This window comes from Cimex lectularius, unplaced genomic scaffold (genome assembly GCF_000648675.2).
Source record: "Cimex lectularius strain Harlan isolate CLEC.00 unplaced genomic scaffold, Clec_2.1 scaffold95, whole genome shotgun sequence".
NCBI classification, from domain to species: domain Eukaryota; kingdom Metazoa; phylum Arthropoda; class Insecta; order Hemiptera; family Cimicidae; genus Cimex; species Cimex lectularius.
This window is the reverse complement of record NW_019392779.1, coordinates 1,349,544-1,375,437: the sequence shown is the minus strand read 5'-3', so window position 1 is coordinate 1,375,437 and position 25,894 is coordinate 1,349,544. Positions and strand designations below refer to the sequence as shown.

Sequence of the window (25,894 nt, the reverse complement as noted above, 5' to 3'; positions counted from 1 at the left end):
AATGTTTTATTGAAATCTTCAGTCTCCAGTCTTTCAAAGATCATTGTTAGTCCTTGCAAATTGTGCCGTTCGGCATTCTTGATGGATAGTTGTCCAGGACACAATTTTTCTATGTTAAGATTGTTTTGTTTTTTTCTTGAGAATGTTGTTTTGTGAAAAACCTTACTGTGGTTCTCATTTTGAAATTTCTGCACCCTTATAGGACTGTAGGTGGTTCTGAAAGGATGGTTTGGGCGAATTTTTCTTAGTACAATGAATTTTCTAAAGCTTTCAAGCTCATTACATACAAAAAGTGAACTAATATCGTTCCTTCCTCCTATTTTATTGTTATGTCAAATGTGTATTATTTCTACAACAAATTCTGTATTTAAGTAATGTATAAATATCTGATAGAGCAGACGCTGGAAAAAAGAGATCCCAGTTAATACAGATTGACTCTAAGTCTGAGTATGGATCAAAATCAGGTATCAATGGAATTTTTGTGGGGGGGGAGCAAACGGCAAGGTGCAATGATGCAAATTGAAACTAAGACTGCAGAGTCTACAATTATCAATGGAATTAAACCAAGAATTAAAATATAAGACTTGGGCAGGCCTTGCAGACATAGATTGTGTTTATTGAAAACTGTGCCAAGGGGGACAAAACACTGGATATTACCAACAAAAAAATAGTCATTTATTCAGACAGACAGGTGTCACTGGATAATCTAACTAGTATCGATAATAAAGTAATAAAGTTCAGGGCCATTTGAGATTGCATCAAGGCCCTATTAGACAATCAGTACCAAGGTGCACAGAGGGGCTACAAATGCTAAATTGACCAAGAAATGATTGATCAGGGTCCTTTTGCGGCATACCAAGTTGTCAAAAATGTAGATCCATCAGACTATGGTTTAAGAATAAGTATTTGATTCAAGGGGATTGTATTTCAGGATAAAGGGAAAGAATCTCATTAAGGGACCATCACAGAAACTAATGGCGGAACTACTAAATCAGGACTAGATTGATAGTAGTACTGATAGGACTCTGCAGATTGTGGAGGCATGTGTATCGATTCAAAGCCTGTGCTGTTGATGTGAAGGCCTATACAGACTGGGATTTCTACTGCTGGGAGAGGAAAAGCACAGAGCTGGACAATACAACACTAAAGAAATGAATCGCACAATGGAAACCCAGCTTTCCTCAGTCTGTTCATCTCTTCAAATCGCTTATCGTTTCTGCTTGGAATACTGTTATGAACCATGGAATTTTTTCCTATATTATGGTCTTCAACAACCTTAACCTTCTAAGCACTCATAAACTGGGAGTTTTAATATATTTCTTTAAAATTAAATCAAATAAATGTTCCAAAATATCTACCAGATTTTTCCCCATATTCCTTATCCAAATCACCAATCATATCCCAAGTCCTCAACACTCTTACAACAATTTATCCTAACCCTTCAGAATTGCAGGTCAAGACTATGGAATTTTCGTAGAAATGATAAAGGCAAGGTGAGCGTTTTGTTTAATCTTTTTTAAAAGATAGTATTTACAGTTTGTGTTTTCAACTTACGGATTTCACGCTTAAAGCTCATTATCATTGAAACAGGTAACAAGCGAGCCACGAAGTCCCGACGTGAATTGAAAAAGAGAACAAGTTAACCGCCGATTCCCCGCCAACGCGAGTTTCCAAAGCGAAGATTGCCGCTCAATTTTGAACGTGCACAAAAAGTTACAAAACAACTAAATATTTCCCTAATAAACACTGTAATGTAATTCCTGTAATAATATATTTAATTAATAAATACTGCAATGTAATTAACGCATTTATTTCCATGTTTAATTTTACATTTTTTAAATTTCAAATTTGTCATATAACAGTTTCCGCCCTTTGTTGACACTGTGTAACACTGTTGTATTTAAATTTAGATGTAAATTGTGTTTTTGTTTCATTAGATGGTACTTAAATTCAGATTTTTTTATTTAGGAAGTTTTCTTTAACTCTCGTTTTAATTTCTCTGCCGCTTTGTCCTATATATTTAATATTGCAATTATTACAATTAAGTTGGTAAACCTTGCTTTTTGACAGTTGTCCGAAGAGCGCGCCTGAGAAGATTTTATTATTATTATTGCAATTTATATTAAATTTATTTCTTATGTGTTCATGTAAGAGATTTAAAGCGCTATTTGCACCTTTAAAATAAATAAATAAAAAATTTTTTGTTTGTTTCAGGAGTGGCAGGAGGGCCTTGATTGTAGGATTGTAGCAAGCGCATTCTGTCCGTTTTTTCAACCCGTGATCACGTGTTGACTTTTGCGTCAGTCCGGCGTCTGCCGGTTTCCCGAATGTCCGGCCGGGAGAAGCGAGACGATCAGAAAGATCAGCATGATCAGCGTGATCGGCAGGAAGAGCTGAACCCCTTTTCGGTCAGATTTGACCCACTGGCCGCTCTCTACAGCAGGAACGTGACGATTCCGGTCGTCAACGCGCCCACCCTCGACAACATCTCCAAGTTCGTCGCTGGCACGTCGGGTGTACAGATCAAACCAACGAAGACGGTGATTTTAATTATCAATTTGAAATATTTACGACCTATTAATTAATATTTTTATCTTTAAATTTAGGCGCAGGTCAAAGCAGAACCACTACCAGTTACAGTTACACCACAACAAAAATCAATAGGTAATTTTTTCTTTTAATAAGTATAAATATATAGGGTGCAGTATAAAAGTTCTTACCCCTCAACTTTCCTTCATTCGAACACATTATAGTACTCTGTATACCATCGCTCAGAAACAGTCAGTCTGAATTTTTGTTTTCATCTTTACCCAGCAATGCTCTTCATGATTTTGGAATTATTAAGTATTTTATTAGGTTATGTAAGTATAAAATACAGGATGTAGCTATTGCTAAGGTTTGACCTTACCATCAACTTCCTTCATTTTTTCACTTTAAATCGCCACACTCTCTATACTACTTTATTAGCGATGGAAGGCCATTCTTAATTTTTGTCTTCATCTACACACAGTAATGAATCTTTGTGGGTGTGGAATATCGTTGAATAATTTATTGTTTATGTTTTTGAATAGAATATACAGAGTGTAGCTATTGTAAAGGTTCGACTTTACCCCTCAGCTTTCCTTCAATTGGCTTTTTACATCGAAATGCACTGTATCAGTGTTGGAACGGCCATTCTTCTGCTCATCTTCATCGTACCCAGGAATGCTTTCCATGTATATATATATATATATGCATATCCTAGAGTTTTTTATTTGGCTATGTTTCTAAGTAAAATGTAGTCAGTAGTTTTGTAAAGTTTCAAGTTTTCTTCATTAGGCATTTTACATTGCATCACCCTGTATACCATCCCTAACCAACCTTGTATATTACCATGTCAGCGTTGGAACAGCCATTCTTTTGTTCATCTTCATCGTACACAGGAACACTTTTCATATATATGGAAATATACTTGAATATTTTATTTGGCTATGTTTTCGAGTAAAATATACTGGGTAGTTTTATAAAAAGTTTCATGTTTTCTTCAATTGGCGTTTTACATCCCTAACGAACCACATATACTACTGTATCAGTGTTGGAACAGCCATTCCTCTCTTTTCATTTTTGTCATATCCAGGAATGCTATTTTCATATATACATACATATCCTAGAGTATTTTATTTAGCTATGTTTCTAAGTAAAATGTAGTTGGTAGTTTTGTAAAGTTTCAAGTTTTCTTCATTTGGAATTTTATACCGCATCACCGTGTATATCATCCCTAACCAACCCTGTATATTACCACATCAGCGTTGGAACAGCCATTCTTCTGTTCATCTTCGTCGCACCCAGATAAAAAGTTTTTGTAAAAAGTTTCATGTTTTCTTCAATTGGCATTTTACATCGCAACCCCTTGTATGCCAATCCTAAACAACCCTGTCTGCTACCATATCAGCGTTGGAACAGCCTTTCTTTTGTTCATCCTTCACACCTAGAAACGCTTTCATATGTAGAAACATCCTTGTGTATTTTCTTTGGCTATGTTTCTAAGTAAAATATACTAGGTAGTTTTGTAAAGTTTCAGCTTTCCCCAGTTTCCTTCAATTGGCAACGCCCTGAATACTATTGTATTAGTGGTGCAATTCTTTTTTTTTGTTTTGCACCCTTCTTCAGACCTTCATGAAACTCATATTTTTTATTTTCACTTTTTTTTATAGTGTAACTTAGCCAACTTTCAACCGTTTGATACGGATTGAACAGTTGATCATGTTTACTGAAATTTTAACACTGTCGTTTAATTATACTTGAAACAAGTTCATATTTGTTAACTTTGTCAGATAACAATAATCACTAAGAGGCAAAAAAAGTGACTACCCTCGTTTTTTTTTTTGTTAATTTATTTTTTTAAGTAAATACTTATTACTTTTTAAGTAAATACTTATTACTTAAAGAAAAACATAAGCTATAGGTAAATTTAAAAAAAAATTCTTTTTATTTATTGCAATCAGTACATAATATACATTGAGCAAATAGTTTAGTTATAAACAAATCTGACAGACCTGTCAGACCAGGAGGCAGTGGGGAGAGAAACCAACCAGTGCTGGAACTTTCTTTTATTTAATTTAGGGGGGGGGGTTAAAATTAATTCAGTGGGTTAGATAGAAGGTCATGAGGCCATCATTGTTTTAAACGACGCGGAGGATTGTAAGGGTGAGATGTTGAGGAAAAAGTTAGGGCCAGTGGGTTAGGGTGGAGAGATAGTTTAGAGTGGAAAGTGAAGAACCGTGTTCGGATAAGATCTTTCATGAAAGGGATTTTAAGATCTTTATGGATCGTTTGATTGGTGACATAGAAGGGAGCATTGAGGAAACAGCGGAGAACTTTAGTTTGAAAAGACTGAATTCGTTGGATATTGAATGATTTGGCCAAGCCCCACAGCTCGACTCCGTAGGTCCAAATAGGTCTGATGAGTGTTTTGTAAGTGGTTAGTTTATTATGTATGCTTAGTTTTCATTTTGGTCCAAGTAGGTGTCTGAGTAGTACATATCTTTTGTTAAGTTCTTGCCATTTTAATCGTGTATGTGGGTTCCAAGTAACTCTACTATCTAAGTAAAGCCCAAGGTAGCAGAATTGGTTTGATGGTGGTATTATCTTGTTGTAAATGTGCACTGATGGACAGGTTTGATGTTTGAGCGTAAATGTAACTTGTTGGCTTTTTTTGTTTGTTTAACCTGATCCACCACAGATTGCACCAGTTCAGGTAATAAGGTTCAGATGTTGTTGGAATGCTTCTGTTGGTAGGATAGGATTGGAGTGTGTTGATAAGATAGGTTGTGATTTGTGTGTTTGGATGTGTGGGTATGTCAGCAATGTAGATGGTGTAGAGGATTGGGCCTAGGATACTTCCTTGTGGAACACCAGCTTTGATTGATGTGATAGGTGAAAAATTGGTGTTGATTCTTACTTAAACCATCAATCCAAGAGGAAAGGTTTCACAATAAGATAGTAGGAATGAGGGAGGATACATTTTAACTTATAGAGGAGGCTGGGGTGCCCACATACTTGGCCAAATGCTTCCGTAATGTCCAGAAATACGGCTGAGCAGTATTGTTTGTTTTCTAGAGCTGAGGATATTGTGTCGACTATTTTGAAGCACTGCTGAACGGTGGTTTGGTAACCTTCCTAGTAGCTAGCCAAAGGGAGTTGTCTTGTATGGATAAGGATTCAAGGAATGACTGGAACTGGGATGAACGGTATTTGGATAATTCGAGTTTCAAAAATAAGTGAGTCGGTTAAATGTTACTTTATCAGAGGGGTTACAATGGCGATGCCATCACAACCTTGCTCTTCGTTTGGAGGTTATAAGTGTACGGATATATTTGGGAAGATGAGAATTTGGAGAGGACTTTTGATGAGTGGCATGTTGGATTTTACTTGTGAGAATACTGACAGCTTGTTCTATTTGGTTAGCAGTTTTAAGCGGAATGTTAAATTTAAGGAAATGTTGAAATAGTTTCCAGTTTACTAGGTTGTTGGTTAAAGAAGGTCTGGAAGGTGTATGAATGGGAGTTGTGTCGAGAGTGCGGAGCACAGGAGAGTGGTCTGAGGACTGGTCGTTTAAAGATTGGATGGAAGGAAAGAAGGAACCTTTACCAGATGTCACGAAAAAATCCAACAAGTCGGGACTGCGGTTTTGATCAGTGGGCCAGTAGGTTGGTTGATCTGGAAATAAGTAAGTATAATTGAGAGGGGCGAGAACTGAATTTGTGGTTCTGCTGCCCCATCCCAGATGTTTGGCGTTAAAGTCGCCCCCTGCAAAAAAATGAGAACCTAATTGTCGAAAAGTTGAGGATAATATATGGGGATTGAGGGAGTACAGTACACTGTTGACAAAATGATCGGGAACTGAGGAAGGGAAATAGAAATTGAGGTGTGTTGATAGGAGTCGGTGCTTTCAGAGAGATGAAGGTGATTGGAATAGTGTTTCTGACTAGGAGTGCCATGCCACCTTGGGTTCTTGTCCTGGGTGAGATGTTTTTTAAGTTGTGAATCCGTTTATGTGAAAGTATTGTGTTTCTGTCCTGTGTTTCTGTTAGTAATAATACGTTTCTAGTTCAAGTTTGTTTTTTAGTAATCCATTTGAATTCCAGACTGTGAGGGTCCTCGGAGAGATCATTGGGAAAGTTTAGGAAATAATTCGGATATAAGGATTGTAAGAAGGGATATGAGTGGGGTAATTAAGGATTTAAAATCGTTTAAGAAGGAAGTGAGGTGGGTCAAGATGTCAGTAGAAGTTGGGGCGAGAGTGGTGGTAGGAATGGTTGGTCTGACAAATCTACCTGCCACTTGACGTAACTGAGCTGCTGATTGATTGTCCAGTGTGTTCGCTGATAACTGGTGGTCTTCCTGTTGAGGACTGTAGATGAGGTCTGGAGGTACATGGTTTGGTTCGGTTGTCATTCATTTTCCTGGATGCTGCCGGCGGAGTCCCAGTTGGTGGAGCAGGAAGGGCTGAGTGATCTTTGTTGTTCTGCCTATGCATTTGTATATACTGCAATTCTTTATGGGTGGCACATCCTTAGTAGTGGGCAGGGTGTGCACTGCCACATAAAGCGCAAATGGCGGGTAAGGTTGGTGGTTTGACGCAGTTGGAAGAAAGGTGATGTCCTGCACACTTGACACATTTAGGATGGTGGTAGCAGTATGCCCTCGTATCGCCATATTTTCGGCATTTAGTGCATTGCGGGATGTTTTTCGCGCAACCTTCTCCCCAAAAAAGAATACGCATCGCATGTGAGATGTTCCTTGGCTAATATGCAAAGTTCATAGACCATAAAATAGGATGAAAGCTTAGCAGAGTACCTAAATTTGCTGTCTTCTTCATGACCATACCTTGAATCCAGTGCACTCTTACTTCCACGTCAGTTCTATGTTGAATCTTGGCTCGGTTGAGGTGCACGGAACAGAAAGACAAACTGACCTCCCACAGGCAAGAATTAAGGAAAATAATAGGCCTTTTAACATAGAACTTAATTTAATTACCAAAAAATTAAACATTCGAAGGCTGACATGAAACAGCAGACATCAGTACATGTTCTTTGTAACCGGAAATCATCAGACCAGAAATAGTACAACACTAACGCATAGAGGAATTAGTGCAAAGGAACTCCTGAAAGATCTCAATTCAAGGTAGTACACTTTCCATAGCAAGGAATAAAAAGAACACCAAGGATTGGCAGGGCCACAATGGTTGCTAAAGACCAAATGCAGGTTCATCGCCCCTACAGAACAACAGGGAAATCTCAGTTGCATAATCTATTTTTTAAGGTTTTAATAGTCAGGAGCTAAAAGTCGGAATTAGTACAGATTGACTCCGAAATCAGCTTGAATCGACAAGACCAAAAAGCCTTGCATTTAGTACTCAGCGCTGTCCAAAGAAAGCGCTTGGGTTTATAAATGACTCGGCAGACAAGGAACTATGCATGGAGGTCGTTGGTCATTTATTTTCCTTGGAGGTCGTTCCTTCCCTCGTCAAAGCTCAGTTTTTATTTATAATGCACTTCCTTGTTGGTATTTTCACGCATTTTCATGAACCTCTTTTGCGCAAAATTTTCCATCGAGAAAGTCACCGGGCAGTTTTTAACTTCGAACACTGGTTTGTTTCGTGTTGGGAAAGAAGCCAAAATAGGCTGACGTGTTTCAAGAAAATTTTGCGTTTGTTACATTTAAAATTTTCTATTGTTTAGTCTTTTGTTTGACATGAAATAGAAAATTTTCAACAATTAAATGATAGAAGTCGGCGTTTCTTCTCATTCAAGATCAAAATTCCTGGTTTCATATAATAATTTCTTTCTTCAATCGATCCTGTTTCCATGTTAGGATAATCACAAAGCACTAGGAAAGCCCCGAAGTGTTTTTGTTCAGATGACCTTTACGGAAAACTTTTCTTCATTTGGCATTGTACCATATCAACAAGGTCGAATGTTATCTGCAGTCTTTTCAGCGTTCACTGACAAAGGAACGGTTCTGGCTGTAAAGCGAGACTAGGCGGAACAAAATCGAGGGTCAGCCGACGTAAGATTCACGGACGCTTGCCTTGATAAGAGGTAGAAGGTACGATGTCGTGCCTAGCAATCAGGAACTATCTAGACTTTTCTTTGTATTTGTGTGACTTTTCTGAAAAATTGGAGGGAAATTTTAATATGAATTTTCATTATTGAGAAGTTATTTCGTTTTAAAACGTAATGCTTTCAAAATATTTTTCTTTTTAGACTCTTTTTTTTGTTTAAATTTAATCTATCTAGATTAGACTAACATTATTTTTTAGGTTTAATTTGATAGAAAATTCTTTTTCAGCAGAGGCCCGTTCAAAAATTGCTCCCCAGCAGCTATTCGTTACACAACGGGTGTTAATTAATCTCACCCTGGCTTTTTGACACGGACACCGTGTCCCTTTTTTATTTTTTCGTCCAATTATCGATCGGCCCTTTCATAATTTAATCTGTTCAACGCCTAAAAATAGCACTGTCATTTACACGATCCCGTTACCTTTGACCATTGTCGAAAGGTTGAAACGTTAAACATCTATGAAATTAGGAAGTCTTTTTGGACCGGAACGTGATCTTGAACCATTTTACGCACCGGAGGGGAATAAATCCATAACTGAATCGATAATGGTCTATTAGTAAATTCAGTTTTCTCTTCCGGGACTCCCACAATTTGATGGACTTTGCCGATTGGAGATCGCATCTTACAAATAACCCCCCAAGCACTTATCTTTTTCCCAAGGGGGGAGAAAGTCCTTTGGTGAACCACAGATTCAATATTTGCTTAAAACCTCCAGAAATATTTGAACGTAAAGTCATTTTCACATTGTGTACGAAGGTAACATAAACATGATTTCTTAACAAAGTATTTATTTACCTTTAAGGAAGAAAAAACACGTGTTTCTATTTAATAAGTAATATTTTTAACGTAGCAATTAAAGGAAAGATTGAAGTTAATAATAAGCTAAACATAATACTTTATGGACCTTATAATTTTTGTCTTACAATTAGATCCAGAAATAAGTAACACCCCGGTGGATTGGAGAGTTTTCTTTGCGTGGTCTGCGGTGTGATGAGACTGAAATTTGGTCATTAACGATCAACCTGGTCCCCCCTATCCTCGCTGTTTCGTTCTATTAATTCGTTTTTTTTTCTCCTATAATCAGACCAAAAGCGAGTGAGTACAAGCCGATCAGGGACATCAACCCTCCTTCTACATGAGTTATTCGGTTGATCATAAATTTCTCTTTGAGGTTGTATTTTTCCTGCGAATTAGTCGATCAAGCCAATCCTATTTTTATGCCTCATGCAACCCCGCTCAATTCTAAAAAACAGAAAGTTTTTTAAACCAATTAGCATCATTTCGATGGTGATGGAGATTATAAATCCGTTCACAGGTCGAAACAAAATTAAGATACTACAATAATGAGAGGTCAAATCAATTTGACGAGTTTGTGTATATTTTGGATTTGATTCATAATATTTTGGTTTGGTGTATTAAGTGCCCTAAAGGCTAAAAGGTACCCTCTGTAGAGCCAGCCTCCAAGTGCCGTACCAAAATGTTCCAAGTTTATTTTACCTTTCATTTCTATACCGTTACAATTTTTTTATTTTGTAAACGGATTTATTATCCCTGAAATAATACAATTCAAGCTAATTGGTTTGCAAAATATTTTTTAAATTGATAAACAAATAAAAGCAAAGGTAGAGAAACGGACTCTGTGAACGATACATTGAAAAGCAATCTATTTTCAATTAATCTTCACGACAATTTTGGTTTGAATGGGGATACAATAGCTCTTAAAGGCAGTATATTACACCCCGACTATTACATTACATTTGGTTTGAACGTAAAAAAAGTAGGATTCAAATATATGATTTTCGGATTAGGCCGAAACTTTTCATTCGCACACGTCCTTGGCTTACTACCGCTTAGTCTGTAGAGTGGAATGCGACCTAAGAACTTATCTTCTGTTCCTAGAGACATGTACAACTGATTATCATTGCACGATCGTGTTACCGCAGAAAGAATATATTTTTTCTATTGCTCAGGATTCGAAAAAAGAAATGAATAAAAATAGTCATGTAAAAATATAAATAATAATATAAAATTTAAGCAAGCTTTAAAGTTTTTTGGAAGGGAATTAAAACCTTTTCAACTATGTAAATAGTACGGATAATCTTATTTCCATGCCGCAATTATATATTACAAGATAACATTGTCCCTTAAATAACCGTAATAAATCAAATAGGTTTTTGTACATAGATAAAAAAACAATATCACACGAAAAAACAAATAAACAATTAAGACTTATTTTAAAACGAGTCGTAATAGATAAAGTCAAATATTAATAGTCCGATTATGATCGTTTCCTTCCATAAATCACGATTATGAAAGAGTTTTAAATGCTTTGTAGATTGAATGCCTTCTTAAACCAATAATAACAGACAGGTACTACAATATCGTTTTTAAATGTATTAGTCGTACATATGAATACGTATATTGAAGGCGAAAATTTTGCTAGATTTTTTGAGGTTTGATGATGACCGCTCTTTTCATCATCAGATTTGCCTTGTGCATAAATTGCCGCTGGAACTCGGAAGGCGCTACTAACTTTCAAAGACAGAGCCCTCATTACCTGCAGGTCGCGCGGGTTAGTATCGGACCTTTAGTACACTTTCTATAATGACATACAGTTCATGTATATAATATTTTTTTAAATGTATTTAGCTAAGAATTTTGTCACAGATACTGTACAGGAGATTCCGCGGCAATCAGTGTTTTTAGCCGAAGGAGGGTTTGAGGGAATCCTTCCGGATGAGAGTTTCTGGATTTGGGGGATATGTTGGTTGAGAGGGTTTGTTTAAACTTGTGATAACGATAGTACATTTTCGACAAAAGGGATATTTATGTCTTGATGGGTAGTTATGTTGGACAGATCCTAGGATGAAGGACGTTTTTGTAGGAATACGGATGCGATGGATATTGGCCGAACCCCACACTTCCAACTATGTCATTTTCGGTTTATAAAACTTTTTTTTATTTGCGAGAGTTAAGTCTGAGCGTTTGAGACGTTGTAAAAGAGTTCTGTGTCGTGTCAAACCAATTGAAATTTTACTCGTGTTTTGGGATTCCACGACATTTTCGATGTATTGTCCCTAGCGGATATATTGAAGTAAACCGTAGGAAGGTCCTTTTTGTGCAGGAGCGATGGGTACCCAGGAAGATTTTTCTGTGTTAAATTTTATTATTTTCTTCCTGTAGAATAGTAGTGTGAGGGGTTGTTTTCGAGTGAAAGAGTTCAGTACCTGCAAAAGTCAGGGCGGAGTTTTAAGGATGGAATAGCATGACAGCTGTACGTAGCTATAGTAAAATGTGGGGTCCAGAACTCCACCCTCACTACTCTGTTTCTTAGTGAGTGTTGTTTCATAATTTGTTGAAATCGTGAGGAGTGGTCAAGAATGAGATAGTTCAGGCACACACCTCTTGTCATTATTTTGCCGACGTTTCGATCTTTATTAGGGTCATCTCCAGGGCCTCGGTAAATTACAAAATATATGTTGATTTGTCCCCATTCTCGACTTTCTTTGAGTTAAATAAAACTGCCTATGTTAAAAGAAAATTTCCTAGATTTACCGCGTCCTCCACGCTGTCACAATCATATAAAAACAACAGAATACAAATTCATGTTTAGAAAACTTTCACACAAAACCAATATGACTCACGATGATAGCACGACACTTTATGCGAGTATGAAATACTTGGTTCAAAATTGATATTTCCATCTTAAATTGTATTTTGTCCAATCAAGATATGTTTTGCAATTTACCCCTGCCCTGAAGATGACCCGAATAAAGGTCGAAACGTCGGCAAAAGATGAAAAAGATGTGTGGCTAAACTACCTCATACTTGACCGCTCCTCACGACTTCAACAAACTCTGATGTATAGGGTAGTAAGTGGAGTAAAGTATGCACTTCAGCATGAATAGCAAGCCTGGGTGCCAAAGCCGTTTAAAATCTTAGCTTAGTTCTTAACAAACAATAAATAAATAAACTCAGAGCGGTTATTGCCTCGACTCAAAGAAGGAGTACATAATGTCTGCGACGCTGTAGGAGTGTTGATTTAAAAAAATCGGTTTTAATGACAAAATAAATATTAAATAATGAGAAATTATTATTAATTATTTAGTCAAGAAGAAAAGATTCACGTTGACAGTTATGGAGACAAAGAATAATACCGATATTTCATTGATTTGATTCATTTAAATAAAAAAATGAAGAACGATATTTTTGTTATAATTTATTTATCTACGACTGTGATAATTAATTATTAGTAACAACCAGAAGAATGTATTTCTGTTCTGCTGGTTCGAAATTCTTCAAAAATTTATTTTTACTCATGAAATAGATTTTGAGAAGTCCTGATTAGCTGAAAAACATTTTTTTGTGTCGGGTGATCAAGCAATGACAAACACATTTGGACTTGTCTGTAATAGGTGAACGTACATTATGAATAAAACTCTTAAAGGTCAGGGCAAAATACAATTTTTTACAATTTTTATTTTGGGTTTGGTATATGAAAACGCGAAGAAAAATTCGTAAAGACACAGAACATATTAAAACAAATAAGAAATAATTACATATTGGGTCCGCACCCTCTCGCTTTGTTTGTTCAGAGGCGTCAGCTTCCAATGTTTTTAAACTGCTAAAGAAAGTTTGACTCAATTTGACCCCTGAATAATGTAATAACATAAATTTATTCATAAAGGAAGATTTGCAGATCCAGTACTTTTACCTACTTTCGTTTATTTCTCTCTTTTATATTTGAATTAATTCCTGGGATTTAGAGGATTTTCATTAATCAGTATTAGATAAATTTTTCTTTATTATCCCTGTTGATAGATAAAAATATGATTAAATATTTCAAATTATAATGTATAAATGTTTTAAATATAGTTTTATCTCTGTTGAGGTCGACAATGAATAAATCAAACAGCTTGGAGTTTGGCCTTTCATTTGCTGTTCGGTGTTTGATGGTGTTTTGAACTTCAAACTTGTCCCAGAGCACGGGGGGGGGGGACTTTGAGCTTTGCACTTAAACGGTACTTGTAGTTGAGTAAGCAAGCTTGTTTTGCACAATGGGTATAATGAAGATACGTCCTGAACAGGCAAGTCATTAAGCGTCCTCGACCCTGATATGGGTTTTCCTTTTGTTTTTAGAAAACCTCATAAGATTTTTTTAAAGAAAGAAGGGGTGTTTTTTAACTGTTACCTAAACAAAATCTAAATAATGGTGGGATGATTGTTTTAACTCGGAACTTTCTATTTCTGTTGATTTTTACTTTCCAAAACATTAACTTTTTTAAAACAGGAATTTTCATTAATAAAAGCCTGACTCATTAGATTGGTTTTAATTCTGGATGAGGTAGGCCAAATTTTGTAGTAAGTTTGAAAGGCATCTACAATGTTTTTAAAATTATTTTGTTTTTGTGAATAGCGATTAACAAAAAAAAAAAATTATTAGACTGTACCTGGCACTTGTTTTTCACTGTGTGCCTGCCGGTCCAACCCTTTTATGTAAGGTTTAGGGTGATCTTTTATGTGTTTGGACATGGCGATTCCTTTTTCCGACAGACAATCAAAAGGTCAATAGCGATTTGTGAAGTGGGATGAGGTGTGTTTACGGAGGAAGTCACGGTATGGTAGCAGGTGTATTGTTCCCATGGTTGGTTCTATTGGAGTTGGAGTGAAATAGATAGGATACTGCAGTTTGAAGCGGAGGGCGTCGACCCCCCCAGGCGAGGAGCCACGTGCGTCACTTTAGCAGTATAACACTTTCAGACTTTCCGAGCCTAACAGGTTAAACGGAAAGTTCACCGAAGCTTATTAAAGAGAATGGGCAAGTCCCGAAATGGAAAAGTCCGAACGAAGCCAACTACTTGCCTTCTCTGCCCCCCCCCCGAAAAAAAGTCCTGCTGCTTTTGAGATTTATCTTCTCAGCAAATTTATTAGTCAGCGGTTAAATTTTTCAATAGAATTAAAAATAAAGTACGCTAAAGTTAAATATTTAAGTACAGACAGAAATATAAAACAATTTATAATTGCTCCATGGTCAATATTGATAAAATTCTAATGTCATGGGATAATCGTTAAAACATTCTTGTATTCATAGGAAATATAATTATGTGAAAATGTTTGTAAAACATAGATTATATAAAAAGAAAATTACTTTTTTGGCATTAGAGTAAGTAAAATCTTGAATTTTGTCAATTTACTAGCATTTTGGAAGACATTCTTCATTTATATTTTTATTTGTTTGTAATTTTCTTTCATGAATTTGTTTTTGTTTGTTAATTAGTCTTCTTATTATTTTATTTTAATATTGTCAGATAACAAATTCCCAGTTATTAACAAACACCAAGCGGAAATTTGAAAGCTTGTTATTGTTTGTGCGGTCACTGTCATTGTCCTTTCAGCTCAAACCCCAACTTAATTTGAGCTTAAGGCAGAAGTTCTGATCAAACAGGGTTGATCATTTAGACAACTTTCGTCAAAAAAAGGAAAAACATTGCTTTTATTATTTTTTGTCATATTTTAGATTTAATTTTCTTATTTCTTATCGCACTTGGTGTTTTAAGTTTGGCCAGCTAAGGTTTATAAGAATAGTGTAATGTATAATAAACAATTAATTGTATTATAAATTACATGTTTTCGCTTATCGACTTTATTTTAAGAATAAATTCACCCCTTAAAGGACGCGGCTTGAAATGTTGCTTGTGAATTTTTTTCAATTCATTATTGCATAGTTTTGTATGGACTTTCTTCTCCGATGCTATCTAAACCCGGGCGTTGGTTTGTGAAATAAGTAATTTTTATAATTATCATGTCCTTCAACCGAACCTGTGTTATTACAAGTCGTCCTATTCAATTATTGATTGGTTCCTGGTGTTATTTGAAAAAGAAGAAAAAAAATGTTCGCCTGTTTGTGAAATTTAAGCGAAAGGGACCACTCGGTTCACTAGAAAGTCAGGTGGGAGGGCGTAATCGGACCTCAATTATAACAAATGCCATCTCACTTTCCCCTGAGGAGAACCACTCCAGTAACTTTTATTGCACTTCCGGGCCTTTCGTCGAGATCGTGTTTTTTTCTGATTGTGCACCGGTTGGTTTGATATTTATCTCGAGGAATATTAAACTATTTTAATTAAACAACTTCTCCATCGTCTCTAGGTTCACCGACCTCCTCCACAGAAATTTTGTACACAATGAAATCTGCGAAATGTCAGTGAAATTTAATCTTTTCGTAAATTAGGCGGAGGGAGAAAACGTGAAATCTTTTGAGTCTCCAATAAGCATAGTGGCCTGTAAGGCCACAAATTATTAATTTCGTGTATTTGAGGTACTACAAGTACAGACAGAGAGAGAGAGAGAAAAAAAAAGAGAGAGAGAGAGAGAGAGAGAGAGAGAGAGAGAGAGAGAAAGAGAGAAAGAGAGAGAGAAACTCGCAGAGACAAACATAAATACAGACAGGCAGATAAGCTACAGACAGACAGACCAACAAAGAGTGTGAGTGAGAGAAAGAGAGAGTGGGTGAGTGAAAGAAAGTGAGAGAGAGAATGGGAGAGATAGAACAGAGAGAGAGATAGAGAAAGAGCGAGAGAGAGTGAGAGAGATAAATATAGTAAGTTCTGACCAATAAGATGTTGGTCCATCTAGTCTCGCAGGTTTCAAAAGTTTTTTCGTGAAAGTGCACTTTTCGTATGTTTTATTTTTTATTTGATTTGTCTGAAAATTAGTTCTTCAGCGAGAAGTGAAGTCAGAAAGATCTTTTAGTAGTTTTGCTACTCACAGATCTATCCATGTTTGATCATTTCAGTGCTACAAAGTGACTTCAGCAAATATCGTGCTCGATTAAAAATTAATAAATGATAACTCATAGGCTGTTTTGAGAACGAGAGAACAAAGAAAAATCTCAGATTGAGCTGGGTCGACGACCTTACCGGTTATCAGGGTGAAATACCTTCAAACCAAAACAGATCGATAAAACAAGCATTATAAAAGCTTTGACCCTCTTCCCCCCGAGGAATTTTTTTTAATTTTTGCGGAATTTCGTGTTGAGATACAAAAGGTTGGGGAGAAACGGACTTGTCCGGTTCGAAGTTCGGACGCAACCAGTTCCACGTTCACTTTCACTATCTACGAGCCTATATATTTCCCTTTCCTTTCAGCTCGCCGGGCAAACATTCAGGTCATCTCCCGATGAGATCAATGGAGAGAAGATTTTTGTTTTTATTTTCGGAACCCATTGACGGCCGATTCCTCGTTTTGCTTTAGGAACCGGTTATTACCTCGTGATTTATTCTTTTATTCGTGCCTGTTCGAACTTCTCAGTTAAGTGAATGCATCATATTCCCTCACAATATTAACTTTGGGGTAAGATCTAGATAAAATAAATGCCAACGAATTTACGAATAGTTATATTCAAATAGGAATTATGGATTAAAAACCTTTCTTAAAACGTGATCTTTGGTGTTGAAAATACGCTTATCTTTTCTTCAAAATTTATGTATAAAGAGGAAAAACTTTAATTTACTCCTTTCGGCAGGATACAGCTGGTGGAAAAAAAATACAATTATATTTCGTTTATAAAGTCCAGCCTTAGGACAACTACGACAAAAGCGAGACAGTTCATCCATAGGTTTGAAGATATTTCACTTCAATATATTATATTTAATAAATTGCCCCATTAACCAAGATTTTAACCATCTTATTGATTTTGACAGTGAGTGTAGATCTCTCAACATACAATAATAATATTAACTTAGAAAAGCTTAAAGTTCCTTACTACTAAGTTTCTAAAAAACGAGCTTAGTGTTTGTTGTATTAAAGATTGGTTGGAGTTAGCTGTCTTAGCTAAAGAGTTTGGAGTTGGGAAATTTGGCTCAAAACAGCAATTAACTATACTAGCGTAAAAGAGCATAGAGCTAGAGAGTTTAGAGTTTAAGAGTTAATTTTCAAATCTAAAAATTGCTCGTAGTTGGGAAATTTAACTCAGACCATCTTGGAATCAGCTTTATTAGCAGAAAAGAGTTTAGAATTAGCTAAGCGGTCAAGAGATTAGCCTTCACTGTGTTTGCTAAAAAATGCGTGTAGTAGGGAAATTTAGTTCAAAACAGCTTGGAATTAACTATGTTAATCAACTATGGATTCGTTGTACATTGGAACGCTTGGCAGAACCACAAAGTTCCATTCCAGATCGGTTTTGGAATATTATTGTAAATTAGTCGTTTTTTAGTTAGTGATGTATTTGACGTTTTGTCAAGTAGACTTGAAAAAAGCGTATTGTAACATCTCGTCAGTTCTTGTATTTTAAGCCTCGTATAGATTCCACGTTAGTTGGTTGTCAAGGTATATTCCTAGGTATCGAACATGGTTTGCAGTAGGAAAGAGGTATCGAGTTAGATAGGATCACAGAGTGTGAAAGTATTGTTTATAGGGTTTTATTTTAATTAGCTCTGCACCATTGTTCTATTAAATGAAGATGACAGGTGACAAGATCGGTGAGTGAGAAGAGAATTGCTGTAACATCAGCAAAGGTAGAGATAGAAGTGTCTGGGTGCATATATAATTATATTTATAATTATATATATAATAGGTAAAGGAGAGGGTCTAGGATACTACCTTGTGGTACACCGGCTTCGATAGGATTATATAAGGAAAGAGCGGAAAATGTAGCTGAAAATAGGTAGAAATGGCTTGGAGTTAGTTACCGTATAAGGTTGTCTATTGTATTTATTTTGTATATTGCATTTATTTATTTCACTTTACCTCTAACCAACAATTATAATAACCTTCTAGTTTAGTTTATTTTTCATCTGCCGTCTAGATCTACATGCCTTCTAGATCTCACAACAGATAGCCACATGTTAACAAATGTTAACTCTTCTATGTTTTTAATTTACATAAAACAATTTAAATTGGTCATTTTCTAATCAGTAATCGTAAAATGGTTCACGCTTTCATGTTCATTTTATTTCATTAGGAAAGTGATTTCTGGGTTTTTTTATTTCTGAGCAGGTTACTTGGGGTCCGCTAGTTCTCGCTGTTTTCTTACGCTTAAATGTTGTTATAAAACTCTAAACTTTTTTAAATTTCATACCTTTGGCTACAAAATAATAGCCTATTGTTAGAATATTTAGGAATTAGATAATGAATATAATAATTATCTTTTTGCCTTTCGATTTAGTGTAGGCTTATTCAGTTTTTTAACTAACCCAAAGATATCGTGGATCATACTTTTTTCGAACCAAGCCCCTTTGTGATCCTTGCTGGCCCAGGTATCAGATTTCGGTTCTTAAAAAAAATTGTCTCCACCAAGGATGCACCGGGGGTTTCTCTCCCCTTGGAATGGGGGGACAAAGTCCCGGGGGAAAGTGTTGAGGACGGGGTCTGGAGGCATTGGCCTCTTTATTAGAGTTTCCCAACCTTGCCGGCCGTTGACTCCGAGGCATTCTACTTCCTTACACACAGAAAGCTCGCACAATCCCTAAATCTCCGGGGATGGGAATCTCTCCGTACAGGTATGTCTCTTGCTGAAACTCACGGAGGTCCGCGCCCTTTCTCGCTATCTAGGCAAACGGTGAGACAAACGTTCCCGGATCATCACAGACTATGATGTAATAATGGTAAACAAATGAAACATGACATAGGCACCAAGTGTAATAACATATGATCGCCTAGACCTAAAATAAATAAATTAAATGTTATCCATATGACGTCCTTATTGTATTTGATATTATGGGAGCAATACTACCTGGTATCTGCTATTTTCATGGTTAACTTACTTTTGACCCGTTATATACTAACAAAATGGATAATGCGTTAGTAGAAAGGAATTATGATGTAAAAATGCCACTGTATTTAAAAAGAAAATTGAAATATACGTAGAATCTTGAATCCCGCTCCTCGGGGGCTTCTCTTCTCCGACGATTTGGATAAAATTTTATCACCGGGTCAGATATTCAATGATGAATAAATCTGGCAAGTTTGGTACAATTATTTTCAAAGGATTGCGACATATGGAGGGATATGTCATGACTTCATGAAGGCATATTTCCCAAAGAAACACAATTTTGTGATATCTTTCACTATTTTTTTTCCTATCTGGCCAATTAATAAAATCAATTGTGCCGTGTTTCGTCAATTATTTAAAACCCTAAACAAATTTATAAGTTTTAACTCATGGATGTGAAACTTACCGAGCAAGTTTGCCCCGTGGGTGGATTTCATTCCAATATTGATAAAATTTCATTGACTAATAGGTCACGGCTAATAACTCACTGATCTTAAGCCAAATTTTAAGCAATTTTCCTAAATATAGCGTAAACCTGTCGATATGTAAGGAACATATACTTCGTTTGTGCCCCTTTTCCAAAATAAACAACCTTTTTTTATGGATTTCCTAAAATGAAATTTTCTTTCTAGATCTGCTGTTCGATAAATCAGTGAAGTTTTATCATATTGTTTTGTTTATGTTTGATTATTGTAAAAATAATAGTAGGAGGGGTCGTAACTATCAAGAAAGTACCATCCTCCATGTCTTCTTTGATGCCGATACTACAGACGATAGTGGTTTTTAAAAGCCAGTTTTTAAAAAAACAATTTATTTTTAAATTATTACCTCCCATTGGACAGCTAAAGTTAGGGAGCTATACAGTTATGTAAATATGTTTTCTTTTTATGTTGATTTTTAACACTACTTTGACTCATCCTAAGACAGAGCTTTTTGCTTGACATAACTGTTACCCGGCCGACAATAATTATAATTTATTTTTTAGTAGAATCGTCTTGTTTCTCAATCCTGGCCGAAAAATAATGATTTGTCATGCTGACGGCTGTAACCGGATTTATGTGCAGCGGTTTGTCCATCAGTCCAATGGTTGGTCACATATAAATCTAGTGGTTTTTTTTAATACTCCTGAAGGTAATTTCCGAAGACGTGCTCGGCTTCCTGCCCTGCCGAAAAAGCGTTGTTCCGCCTGTTGGACCCTGTCGCCTTTGTGGTTTTCTATCACCACTGTCGTGACATTCCCCATTCCCCGAGGGGGGGGGTCCTTCGCCAAAAATTGTGTTGCGGCTCACAAGGCCAAATTTCTATCCGCGTCCTCCAAAGCTACTGTCCTTTCGTTAAATAGATCGTCTTGAAATAATCTTGGGGACGAGTTGGGTTTATTTCCATTTTCACAATATACCGGGGGGGGGGTAATTATTTAAGAAAACAGACTTGTTTTTGTCCGAATTGACTGTAATTCAGGTGAACTGACACGTTTTTCGTCAGAATTTTTGTTTTCATAAGTAAAATTTGTCCTGCAGTCGAATATAGGGTAATTAATAAATTAGAATCAATCGCACAATTTGTAAAGAAACAACAAATCAATTGAGTTTTGTCAATTAATAAAAGTTACTTATTGCTTAATAGACCAATGACCAAATTCCAATTTATTACATTTATTATTAAATATTCGACAATAAGGAACCATAGAAATTGAGCTACAAAAAGCTTGATGTTAGCTGTATTTGCCAAAAAGAACTTCCAGTTAACTGTCTTAGTACAAAGATCTTGGAGTTGGGAAATTAAGAAAAACAACCTGAAATTAGCTTTATTGGCCAAAAGAGTTCCATACAGCTAAAAACTGTTTAGAGTCAACTGCCCCGGGTACATTAGGAAATTAAGCTAAAACCACCCTGGAATTACTTATATTAACCAAAGAGTACATAGTTAACGGTCGTAGCTAAAAAGAACTCCGAGTTAATTGTCTTAGCTGAAAATAGCTCAAAGTTAGCTAAAAACAGTTTAAAGTTAACCGTCTTACTCAGAAAGTGCTTAGAGTTATGAAATTGATCTCAAACCAGTTTTGAATTATCTATATTCTCTAAAAATAAAAGAACTTGGAGTTCGCTATAAGGTAGTTTTTGAACTTTACTATATAACAACCTCTAACCAGCTATTTCAGCCTTTTAAGTTGTTTTTTCAACTGTCTATAGCACGCCTTTTAAATCTCACAATACACGGTCACAGGTTTATAAATGATAGCTCTTCAATAACATTAATCTACATAAATCGATTCAAATTATGCTTTTTTTAACAGATAGTCCTAAAAGGGTTCAAATTTTATTAAGCGAATGAATTCTAGTAGTTAATATTTTCAAGCATATCACTTGGGTCCGTTGATTCTCGCTCTTTTGTCTAATAATAGGTTTATTCATTTTTTTTCTCTCTAAATAATAACCAAAACAAATCGTGGATCATACTTTTTTATACTGAAAAATGCTTAGAGTTATCTACTGTCAAAGCTAAAAAGAGCTTGGAGTTAACTACCAGATAAGGTTGTCTATTGTATCGGGTTGTCCGGAAAATAATGCAGGATTTTAAGTTTTCATTAAAAAAAATCTATATAAAATATTCTGTTTACGTTTACAGGATTACTCATTNGTATGGGAAATTATTTTGATTAAAGAACATTGCTTTAAAGTAACTAGTTTCTTTTTTTTTGTTTAATACCAAAATCCTGCATTATTTTCCGGACAACCCAATAGTTTAATGTACAATATATGTATTTATTTATTTCACGTAACCTCTAACCGACAATTATAAAAGACCTAAGCTGATTTATCAACTGCCATCGTAATCGACATGCCTTCTACATCTCGCAATAGACAGCCACAGGTTAATAAATGGCAGCTCTTCGATAACTTGAATGTACATAAAACAATGTAAATTAGGCTTTTTATAACCGATAATTCTAAAAGAGTTCATACATCATTGGAAAATTATTTCTGGTGTTAATATTTTCGAGCTGGTCCCTTGGGGTCCGCTAATTCTCGCTGTTTTCTTATGATTGATTGTTGTTCTAAAGCTCTAAACTTTTTGAAAGTTCATTCTTTTGTCTACAAAATAATAGTTTATTATTAAAATATTAAGGAATTAGTTAATGTATTTTGTCTTTTGGTTTACTGTGGGTTTAATAATTTTTTTCTCAATAATAACCCAAACAAATTTATTTCATTTAATTCGTACTCCTTTTCAAGCCGAAACTGGCATGGTTGCCCTCAAGGTTGAGGCCTGGAGCCCACACTTTATCATAATGTACAGAATTGTTTCACCGCAGACGGTACTGCGATCCTATCTAGCGATTAAAAGAATTTTATTAATCGAAGCAATACTAATCTGACTTTTTACCAGCCATAAATAAATCATCATACATCTTATTGATCGGTTATGGATTGATTTCATTGCGACTTTGAGGTCTGACAAAACTTTTGAATAGTATCAAGTATTTGTCTACAGCTTGGCGAAGTCAATAAAAATTGGTGAACAAATACGATATTTTGAGGATCACGGTGAATATGAGCCAAGGACCGGTTATCCTGTCGGGTTTTTCTTTTAATCCCGAATTTTTTTAAGACGAGGCGATTTTTGTTCGAATATACATTATACTACTAATAAAAGAAGGGTTTTATACTTGTCCGAGGGCATTGGCAAAGGTGTTTACCGACCCGAAAAGCGGGTCAGGAGGGGTTCTTTAACCTTGGGTGCTGGGACTAGAATCCGCGGACTTATATTTAGCCGCCTTATTTTATTTTTAGGGGGTCTTGCGAAAATCGCAAATGCTCCCTATTTAGATCGGCCTTTACTCTCCCTTGGGTTTTCTCGTTAATGCCTATTGAAATCCGTTGGCCGGCTGACAAATGTTTTAAAATTCCGTTCCGCGAAGGTTAGTTTATTATAACAACTGGCCGGCCGTTTATAAATATAATTGGCTATTGTCGTCTGATTCACAGCTTCAGAAAGGCCTAGATTTTGAATACAATGAGGACTGAATGTATCAAAACATTTATTTAAAAAAAGTAATTATTTTACTATTCTCTGTTTATCATTTGAGCCGCTATTCATAACTGTTGTCACTGTATCCTGTTATTTACAACCTTCAAAAAAGGAAAAAAAAACACTCGACAGATTACAAATACAAATGAGCTTGACCTATTTATTCTGCTGAGATGCATACAAGATTTTTTATTCAAAAATTGCCCGTAGAAATATACAAATGTTAACATTTAGCACATAAAAATTGTTAAAATTAAATTTTTCCCGGTAGATAATACGGAAATGAATCTTTCCTCCAAAGATTGGCTTGGACAATGTAAAAAGGCTATGAAAAGAATTAAATCAGTATACATCCCATTTACCGTTAAATGATCACGATGGAACATATCTTGGCTCTCCATTCCTGGCTAGAGGTTTAAGGTATACCTCGCAGGCAAATATTTACCTTAAAAATCTAGTACCTCGTTGGCCGGGTTGTTAGGGTGTCCGACTAGTATTTACCACACTAGTTGTTTCTGATGCCAATCCCAAGGCTTTTTTATTTGGTAATGGTACGAAAAATGAATTGTAAAGTGGTATGACTCCTCGTCCGCGACAACCAACGGGTAAATGGACGTTAAACCCTCCTGTCCGCAGTACTTTATCTACTGTATTTACCGTACAAATATACACACAAAGAAGAAAAAAAAAATATAACACTTCCATTTTTATTCTCTTTTTTTAAAATTTTCTTCTCTTTTCTGGATTTTTTCGTTGTGTGGTTTATGCTAAAATTTGACGTTTTTAAAATGGTAGTTGTCTGAAACCCGGCCCGGAGGACCAATTCATCAAAATAATTCCTGACAGTTCCAGTCTGTTGTACCGAGATACAACTCGTTTTCATTGCGATACGGTGGTCCGCATGAGCCGTTGAACTGTTGACAGCAGTTAGATGAAAATCCATCTGGATCCTCCCATTCTCGCTCTTGGTCCCAAGCCAAGGCTTAATCTTTGACGCCTTCATGTTTGTGCTGAACCGAGACGAGTCCGAAAGCGAGAATAGGCGGACCGGAGATGATAAATATCGATCGGTTCTCCAATATCAAAAAGCACTATTTCACGTAATAGTAGGACAGGAAAATCTTATACATCGGGGGTCTTATCATTTACTGTCCAATGTTATGGTTAACTAGTTAATTATATTCACTCAACTCACATTCTCTCTTTCTCTAGCTCTCACTTACTCACACTTACATTATCTCCTCACTCACCCTCTCTCTTTTCGTTCTCTCTCCTCACATTCACATTATCTCCCACTCTCTCTTTCTCTCTCATTCTTACTCACATTCTTTCTTTAACACTCCCCCCCACTCCCTTACCTTCATTTTATCCTTCTCACTACACTCACATTCCCCCCTCTCTCTCCCACTCCCTCTCCCTTACTCAAACACATTCTCTCTCTCTCATTCAGACCAGCATGATCTCTTGTTCTCTCATCTTTCTCTTTCGCTCTCTCACACTCACTCCCACACTATCACACTCACCCTCACTCTCTTTCTCTCTCTCACTTACTCAATCTCTCACTGTCTCTGTCTTTCTCCATTTTTTCTATTACTCTCCCTTTGACTATCACTCCATCGGTCCCCTCTCTATCACACACACACATACACACACACACACACACACACACACATGCACAATCCTCTCTTTCACACACAAACACGCCCTCTTTCACTCTCCCTCCCTCTCCCCTCGTCTTCGTCAGCAAGCTTGTATTTATGTAATTTGGTTGTCCTCCTTTCCAAAAAATAAACGTATAGGTTATTTACTGTTACTACTACTCTGTTCTCTTATTATTGCACTTTTGTATTTGTCGCTCAATGTTTTGATCCACATTTATCCCAACTCATTCCAAGTTTGGGGTATGACCGATAAAAGAATAATTTAAAAATTTATCAAGGCAGCTGTTGTGTTTTTCTTCCGTATAGCGATTATCTCTCGGTATCGTCGTCTTGGAGGGGTGAACGGACCAAGGCTATTAGTCTAGGGAGGTGGTGTCATTCGGAAAAATAACGGTGCCCGAGGGACCGGTTGTTATCGAAAACAAAAGGGGTCCCCGTCGCTCGCGCCGTGGGTTCCCTCTCACCTCGGCCAGTGAAAGTGAAGAACTTTCCCTACTCTTCCCCGTCCCAGCGGAACACTTCCTGCAACTTTTACTACGGCTCGGATGCACTATCGGCTCACCAATTCCACCGTGGCGAATCGTAGCGTAGGCCCATTTCATAACCGGGGTCCATTGTGCCATAAGAAAATCAAGATTTGTGCACATTTCGCTTGAATAGGATTTGCAATCGTGAAAATTATCAAATAGGCCGTTTATCCAATTGGTACAATTCATAGAAAGAAGAGAAAATGTGTGGTCTTGTGGTGCAACGAGACAGCGACTTTCTGATGTAAAATTTTGAAATAGTCACTAGCAGATAACAAAAAATCTTATTTAATATCAAA

The 25,894-nt window shown here is 36.3% G+C and overlaps 2 protein-coding genes across 8 annotated transcripts in view; one reads left to right on the top strand and one right to left on the bottom strand.

Moving 5' to 3' along the window:
* LOC106667812 (ecdysone-induced protein 74EF) overlaps positions 1–25,894 on the bottom strand; it is a 305,166-nt gene that overhangs the window by 226,525 nt on the left and 52,747 nt on the right. The window contains exon 1 of one of the 6 annotated variants that reach the window (XM_024227722.1): positions 1,555–1,573. The exons of the other annotated variants lie outside the window; for them this stretch is intronic. The gene's annotated coding sequence lies outside the window, so the exon portion shown is untranslated. Of the gene's footprint in view, positions 1–1,554; positions 1,574–25,894 lie in introns of those variants that run through there. 6 annotated transcript variants of the gene reach the window in all.
* Positions 2,253–25,894, top strand: part of LOC106667814 (U7 snRNA-associated Sm-like protein LSm11) — a 56,315-nt gene continuing 32,673 nt past the window's right edge. Inside the window, exons 1-2 of one of the 2 annotated variants that reach the window (XM_024227723.1) lie at positions 2,253–2,540; positions 2,607–2,664. In XM_024227723.1, the coding sequence (XP_024083491.1) occupies positions 2,328–2,540; positions 2,607–2,664 (271 nt within the window). In that variant the 5' untranslated portion in view covers positions 2,253–2,327. The remainder of the gene's footprint in view (positions 2,541–2,606; positions 2,665–25,894) is intronic. The other variant, XM_014396008.2, reaches the window with a different exon arrangement.